General features: G+C 31.3%; 1 protein-coding gene across 3 annotated transcripts; it reads left to right on the plus strand.

The window, feature by feature from the left end:
- The first annotated feature begins 2,106 nt into the window (after positions 1-2,106).
- LOC132285628 (NAC domain-containing protein 37-like) lies at positions 2,107-6,941 on the plus strand. 3 transcript variants are annotated; one of them, XM_059787820.1, is made up of 5 exons: positions 2,107-2,287; positions 2,453-2,534; positions 4,272-4,456; positions 4,777-5,048; positions 6,189-6,941. In XM_059787820.1, the coding sequence occupies exons 3-5, from the start codon at positions 4,291-4,293 to the stop codon at positions 6,777-6,779; spliced, it is 1,029 nt and encodes a 342-aa protein (XP_059643803.1). In that variant the 5' UTR covers positions 2,107-2,287; positions 2,453-2,534; positions 4,272-4,290; the 3' UTR covers positions 6,780-6,941. The 3 variants fall into 3 exon arrangements, with proteins under 3 accessions (XP_059643803.1, XP_059643802.1, XP_059643804.1); XM_059787819.1 differs by lacking the exon at positions 2,453-2,534; XM_059787821.1 differs by lacking the exons at positions 2,107-2,287; positions 2,453-2,534 and adding an exon at positions 3,718-4,050.
- The last annotated feature ends 1,434 nt before the right edge of the window (positions 6,942-8,375 follow it).

The raw sequence follows: 8,375 nt of genomic DNA on the forward strand, positions 1-8,375 counted from the left end.
ACGATCAAGTCAATCACCGGAGGTCTAAAAGAAAGGAAGGGATTTAATAATCATTTTTTGTTATACCTTTATCGATTAGTAGGATCTCATTCTTATAGCTGCTTTCCCTTAGTTCATTTGCGAGATCAGAGGAGATCCGTTTGTGCGAGATCAAAGGAGATTGTTTGTTACCAGATTTATCGGAATATGATTTACTCCTTTGACTTTTTCAAATTGTGCCAAGGTTATTCTTACCATGTTGAACCACGTCGTATTTTATTATCCTGGATAAAAAATGTTATCATTCTTATCCGATGAAAATCTTTATCTTTGATAATGAAATATTATCGTTCGAAAGTCGAAGAGGTCTGGCGGCTGGTTAAAATAGGTTAGATTTATTTTTCCCTATCACCTAATAAAATTCAAATCTATACTATTATATATATAAATAATTTTTTAAATATTACCTTAAAAATTCAAATTACAAATTACCTAATAAAATTCAAATTATCTAAAAGAATTTATTACTTTACAAACTCAAATATTTCAGTATTAAAATAAAAATAAAATATAAATATTTTAGTATTAATATAAAACCTAAAAAAAATATTACTTTACAAAACTCAAATTCTACCACCAATTTCAAAATATTTCAGTATTTATTTATTAATATATAAAAAATATTTATTAATTAATATAAAATGAGTTACAAAAAATTGCGATTTTTTGTAAGATTTATTGTTACCTACTTCAAATCAACAATTAGAAAATTCTATTAGTTACAAAACACTAACTACGTGCATGCATCGCACATGCCTTTTCCTAATATATATGTGTGTGTATGTGTGTGTGTAGCATATCACAATTTAATAGAAAAGTATTGGATTAAGATTTATGATGTTGAAATAAATCAAATTTTATGTCATAATAAACGTTTTTTCTACAGAATAAATAAATAATTAAAAATAGTCCACACAAATATTTGTTATTTAAATGAAATATCTTTTGACTATAAAAAAATAAAAAATAAAAAACATTGTGAAATATGTTTTAGGGGGGTGTGGGAGGGGGTTTTGTTTTGATATTATGGTGGACGCCTTCATTTTATTTTATTTTGGGTATGCTATATCCATAATTTTTTAGAATTTTATAAATTTATACTTTTAAATTTTATGAAAAATCATGGTAATGATATTTTTGGATCTCTCATATATATATATATATATATATATATATATATATATATATATATATATATATATCTATCTTTCTTTATATTATTTTATGAAAAAATCATGGTACAAGTTTTTTTTTTTTTTTTTTCCCCACCAAAATCAATTTAAGTTGACATTTGATAAATAACTACCATATTATTATATATATTCCAAATGCAAGAACATTTGGAAAGAAAAAATCAAAGGCCCCGTTTCAAAATTAGATATCTCGTTTTAATGTTTTATGTAGTTAAAAAAAATTAAATAAAATATTAAAAAATATTAAAAAAAACCTTAGTGGTGAGTACTTTAATAATACTAATGTATTGTTTTCATTCTAAAGGTAATTTCATCCGAAAATTTTCCTCATATAATAACTCTAACAGATGTTAGTTAAAATAACTCCTCATGATAGTTGAAAGGGGTTAATTACAAAAGATATTCATAAGAGGTTTTTTTTGCAAACGGGTGAAAGTCGAGAGGTTTTTTGCAATTCACCCAAAAATAAATAATATGAAATTAGAAAAAATCACAATCTGCGGATCCAATCCAATCCAATCCGTCATTCAACGAATTTGATCAGTGGGATAATGATTTGGTGGCGGATTCAAAAAATTTCAATTCATTAAGAGCGGATCGGATTAAGAACCTAATCCGATTCAATCCGATTGGTAGCCACCCCTGTTATAAGTTTCCCTTCCAATAATTTGCCAGAATAAAAAAATTATTAAAAAAAACTCAAATTCTCGCGATCTCGTCATAACGAGAATTTGATAAATTAAAGAAATTAGGAAGGTTGAAAGGGAATTACAGCAAGAAGAGAGGCAGTGACGTCAAATAGCTATGGGGACAAGACAAGTAGACAACCCCATGCGCAATTGATCGAGCGGTCCTCCCTCTCCCTCACCACCTCCCTTTATATTTCTCACCTCTCTCCCTCCTAACGGAAATTTCTCTCTCTAACTCACACTTTCTCTCTCTCATTGAATTCATTGCCTTCTTCTTCTTCCTTAATTTGTCTTCTTCCTCTTCATTCCTTCTGTCTTAAACGAGTAATTAATACTCTACAAGCCAACACCCACCTCCCTCTTCAGGTAAGCTCACTTAATTAATTGCACTGCATGCATACAGACATACACATATAGTATTTCTCTTCCCTTCAACACTTCTCTATCTTTTATTTTCTAAACTCTATTCAAAGTTTTAACTCCTTAATTACCGGGATCGATCGATGTTTAATGTTTGTGTTTCTGTACTAGGTCTCTCTCGGTGGTCTTCACGACAATCTAAAGTGTCTCTACATTTTGTATATATAATTAATAAGCTGAGGAGATTGCTAGGGTACTGTTTAATTTATTTGCTTTTCATTCATTCTAAAGGCTTTGTTTTTCATTCACTACTTTCCTATATTAATCTTCATCAACATTACATCTCTCTCCCTCTCACACACACACAAACACACATCAATCTCTTAAGTTTTTGTATGTCTTGAAGAGGAAATTGCATGTATAAAAGAATATAATATGATAAATTAATTAATAAGGTTTTATTATATGATAGTTGAATGAAAATTTGAGTGGTCAGTTCTCTGCATTGATGTAAAGATTCAGAATGAACTCACCCTATTCTCTTAAATTCGTTCTTTTCCTTTTCTATTTTCTAATTCCATCATGAAATGTTTTCATTTTTTTGTGCACACCCACTATATATAAGTTTCATCATTTACTTAATTAATTACCTTACAAAAAAAAAAACATAAAGTTCATCTACCCACTGAAAGTTGCAGTCAACTGAGTTGAATCCTCTGCGTCGGTGCGTGTGTGTGTGAGTCGTGTGTGAGTCTGTGTCACAAACAGCTTTATACCCCGTACCATGAATTCGCCCAATCTTGGATGAATTTGAACAACATTTGATGATTTGAAAGTAAGAACAAACAAACATATATATTTATATATACCCACAAACATTTCCTCCTCTGTCAAAGAATGAGGGTCAGAAATGCCATGAAAATTCTAGACAAACAGACAACAGGGTCAGACTCCAATTTCTGAAATGGACATCAAACCCTCCTAGACTGTTTTCTTAATTTCAAGTTTATAAATATATATATATATATATATATATATATATATATATATATATTCATTGCTTTTTCAGACTTTGATCCAATGAAACGGTGACCTTCTTTTTGCCCCCCACCTTTTCTCTGCCGACAAACGCGTGCTAATTTGTGATAACGTCATCCACTTCTTATCCATTTGGAATTAAAACTTTATTCGTAATTGAACAACAAAAATTATTAATTTTAATTTAATAGTTTATCGATCTTAATTAATTGGTCACCAAGTTTATTTTATTTTATTTTATGTTTCAAACTTAACCCATTAAATATTAATATTCTTGTTTTTCCTTTTCATTTTTTTTGGGGGGGTTGTTTTAGTTATATATAAATATGCACACAAACATATACTCCGTATAGTATAAATTTATATATATATATATATATATATATATATATAGTATACGTAGTATAATACAGCTATAGTTATCAAACCCCCGTTCCTGATGCATCATTTCCACCATTCACCAACACAAGACAACATCATTAGCACAAACCTCTACTTGTCCGTTTCTTCAGACCTGCACTGCACAAAGAGTTAGACTCAGCTCCAACTTCTCTAGCTTGGTTTATATATATATATATATATATATATAAACAAAGCCTCATATCATCATTTGGTTTTTCCTTTCCTTTTCATATCATTCCTCTTTTATCCCCCATAAGAATCATTGTATGGTAAAAGATGAGGCATTTTTAATCCAACACGCGCTTATTTGCTATCACACATAAAAATTGGTGAGTGTTGCTCACCACCAAATGAGCTTATGATTATATCTGATAACACTTGGTTACCTTTTCAACTGTAGGGTTACACACAAATATTTCTTTTTCTCTCTTTACCTTTTAGATAGCTAGCTTTTTTTGTTCATCTATATTAATTGGCTATGATTTAAAGATGATATATCAGTACTAAAGGAATTGTGGTTGTCGGGGTGGTGGTGGTGAATTTGATGCAGTCATATCACCTATTCAACTATGATGGACACCATGGAATCATGTGTTCCCCCCGGGTTTCGGTTTCATCCAACGGATGAGGAGCTCGTAGGGTACTATCTAAGGAAGAAGGTCGCGTCGCAGAAGATTGATCTTGATGTTATTAGAGACATTGATCTCTACAGAATTGAGCCATGGGATCTCCAAGGTACAAATTCTTTCTTTGGTTACTATTCTTTTTAGGGTTTCATTTCAATTATATATATAATTCTAAAAATATGTCTAACAAGAGCCCATTTCAACTTTGAAGATACAAATCACCTAGATTCAAAATTGGATCTCAAATATTTTTGTCTTCAAACCTAGATGTAGTGTGTCACCTACAGAAAATTAAATTTCTTTGTATTATATTCTTTAAACAAATCTGACCTAATTATCCTACCGATAAATTCAAGAAGTTTGACCACTATAATGATAGACTGAATGGTTTGGTTTTTACATGAATGGGATCTGAATGGTAATGTGCAGAGAGGTGTCGAATCGGATGTGAAGAGCAGAATGAATGGTATTTCTTCAGCCACAAGGATAAGAAGTATCCGACTGGAACGAGGACCAACAGAGCTACCATGGCTGGGTTTTGGAAGGCAACCGGGAGAGACAAGGCTGTGTATGATAAGGCAAAACTCATCGGCATGAGGAAAACCCTCGTTTTCTACCGAGGGCGGGCACCAAATGGACAGAAAACTGATTGGATCATGCATGAATACAGGCTCGAATCCGAAGAGAACGGTCCTCCACAGGCAAGCATTACCCTTACAAAAACTCAAATGATACACTCTTACCTATGTCTAATCTTTTCTTTGAGCTAACAGATGTGTGTGTGTGTCTAAATTTTATTTTATATTTTTATCTTCCCTTTAGCTAATCTTCCAACATCCTAAAAAGATTTAAACAGCCTCTCTGGGTTGACTGAAAATTATGGGATTTTTTCAGATTTGTGTGCATGGATATATAAAGGTCTGAATTTCATTACTACTACTAGTTCAGGAACTTTTTCAAATGTTTGTAAATGAAAAGGATTTCAGAATATATCAATTCCTCTCTCTCTCTCTGAAAGTTGATTTACCGAAGGAAAGAGGAAAAAAAGAAAAGTTAGACATAAATTCTTCATAGAAACCTAACTTCTCTATAAGATATATATATTTTGTTCTTGTAGTCATAAATTACTTTCCAGGACCATTTTTCCACCTTGTGAGGTACGGAATCACTTATGATTTCATGCATGCATATGAAATATCACTATGTAATGTCTGGAATAAAGATGATCGACTTTCAGACTCTAAGTCAAAAGTTAGTACTTTTGGAGCCAATGAAATACTTTCAAAGTCCATTTTGGTATGAGCTTCACCTACTTCAACTTGTCAAATAGAAATTTTAATTCCATTTCTCCTCTTATCTCATGAGCACCTTTGACTACCGTAGCTCACGTCTACTTCTCTTGAATAGTGGGAAAGATAAGTAGATGTTTGGGTAGTCAAAGGTGCTCATGAGTCTAACAAAAAGGATTTAAAAACTCTACTTTTTCCTAATTGATGATCTTTATGAGCATTGTTGGAAAAATCAGATTGATTGTAAACCTAATCTTTGTCTTTATTTACAAAGAGTACTGATTGCTTTGAATATTCAAGCCGATCAATTTTTAGCCTCGACAGCCTGAGCATTTAAACAATAGCGCATTGCTTTCTTCAATTCCAATTTCGAAGAAAATTTAAAATAAAGTATAAAAAGTTATGTCTTAAGTCCGTATAAAGGAGGAGGGTTGTGTTAGGTAACTTAATTGACAGGCAGCGTAAAACTTTGTCATGACCAATATATACATGAAAAAAGTTTTTTTATTAATTCTTTCATCGTGTTGATCGATTTCTTACTATCTCTTGCAGGAAGAAGGATGGGTAGTATGCCGAGCATTCAAGAAGCGAACGACAGGCCAAAGCAAGGGCATTGAAGGGTGGGACACGGCCTACTTCTACGAGGAAGCAAGCGGTATGAGCTCGGTTGTGGATCCAATTGATTACGTTACAAGGCAGCCCCAGAACTTTTTAGCTCAGAGTTACATGTGCAAGCAAGAGATAGAAGCGGATAATTTGAATTTCATGCACTCTTCTGATCAATTCATACAGCTTCCTCAGCTAGAGAGCCCATCTCTGCCATTAATAAAGAGGCCAAGCTCATCCATATCTCTGTTATCAGAAAATAATGAGGAAGAAGAACAAATCATCAGAGGGTGCAACAACAGTAGTACCAACAAGAAAGTGACCGATTGGAGAGCTCTTGACAAGTTTGTTGCTTCCCAGTTGAGTCAAGAGGACAGATATGAGGATGAGGGAGTGTCAAGCTTTGGAATGCATAATGATTCGGATACGGCGCCATTGCTGTTCTTGCAGAGTGGTAGAGAAGAAGGGATCAAGTTAAATGGGTTCTTGAGTTCAAGCCCGGATCGTGATATTGGAATTTGCATATTTAATAAATGAAGAGATCGAGTTGAAGTAAAAAAGAGGTTATATATATATATATATATATTGATATATATAATTCTTGATTTGTAAGGGTTAAAGAATCATGAAGACAATATATATTCTGTAAAAATATGGTTGTGAATTATATAATGACTACTGAGTGAAGAAAAGCCTCCTTCCCTCCCTCTCCCTCTCTTTCTCACACACACGCCTGCATTAGGATATGAATGACTATGAAGAAAAACCACTTGAATTTCTTATACTACGTATTATATATATATATATATATATATCTCACATGCATACATGGAGTAAAAGAAAAGAAGCTAGTCTATAAATTTGAGGACATCGATCGATCCATGTATGATGAGGTTGGTGACATAATTAAGTACACATATGTAAGGCATGCATATATATATATATATATACCCGCATAAAAAAGGTTTATATGCTATTTGAAATTGGATAATTAATTACTGAATCATGCTATATATACTGATGATTGTTCAGAAAATGTTTTGTGGAGATGTTCACCGAAAAAAAAAAAATGTTTTGTGGAGATGAGGCTGAATTTCTGTCCTAATTCATTGGTATAAACATAAGATATACCTTGAATATTGTGTGTAGTAGATGTGCTCTTTGAAATTATTGTTTACAGCTGGATGTACAAACATGAACAAAATAAACCATGCAGAAATAAATATATACACCTTAATTAAACTACACCTTCGGTGTATCAGTTTCTATTAAAATTTTCTTTTTTATTTATTTATTTTTGTAAGTTTGATTGAAAAAAGGAAATTCAATTTTTTTGAAAAGAATCAAATATATATATATATATATATATATATATATATATATATATATATATATATATAATAGGGGAGGCTGGGAGCATATATTTTGTAAAATTTTATAAATTATTAAGCATAAATAAATAATAATAAAAAGTTTAATCGCCGGCATGCGGCCTCCACCTGATCTCAGTAATTCTATGAACTTCACAACTACTCCCTTCGTTTCAATTTAAGTGTCGCTTAGTGGCTTATGGGGAGTAGTAATTTTTAAGGAAACATATGAGAAATGCATTATCTCACTGAAAATTTAATAACTTGTCCTTTTAAGTTTTAAATATTTAAGTTTGAAATTTTAAATTTAAAGGACATATATGAAAAGATGTGAAATATATTGTTTGAAAAATGAAATTGGACACTTATTTTAGGACAGATAAAAAAGAAAAGCATGACACTTATTTTAGAACTAGACTTTTATACCTTCAAAAAAAAAAAAAAAAAAAAAAAAAGATTTTTATCATCACAACAATTTTTTTTTTTTACTTTTATGTTTTTTCACAAAATGTAGGTCATATAAGTGTCAATGCAGAAGAGTTATCATCATCACAACATCGTATTTCCATTTCATGCTGCAATAACTTAAACACAAAATTAATTACCTAAAAAAAAAAAACCTAAGCACAAAATGTATATACCGGCAGACAAATTTGAAATATCAAACCCAAATGCGCATGCTTCAGGTTGTTAATTCAATTGCTGTCGATTAACTATGCATAATAATTAGTTTTTAATGGAATTTAATTATTCTCTAGTCTGC

This window comes from Cornus florida, unplaced genomic scaffold (genome assembly GCF_030987335.1).
Source record: "Cornus florida cultivar Cherokee Brave unplaced genomic scaffold, ASM3098733v1 CherokeeBrave_3.0.0_Hap2_Chr11, whole genome shotgun sequence".
NCBI lineage: Eukaryota > Viridiplantae > Streptophyta > Magnoliopsida > Cornales > Cornaceae > Cornus > Cornus florida.

What these genes read in the sequence shown, in the direction of transcription:
- LOC132285628 (XM_059787820.1), top strand. Translation starts at nt 4,291, where the DNA reads ATGATGGACACCATGGAATCATGTGTTCCCCCCGGGTTTCGGTTTCAT. An exon ending in TGAGCCATGGGATCTCCAAG is followed by an intron (nt 4,457 to 4,776) that starts GTACAAATTCTT and finishes GGTAATGTGCAG; the next exon opens with AGAGGTGTCGAATCGGATGT. An exon ending in AAGAGAACGGTCCTCCACAG is followed by an intron (nt 5,049 to 6,188) that starts GCAAGCATTACC and finishes TATCTCTTGCAG; the next exon opens with GAAGAAGGATGGGTAGTATG.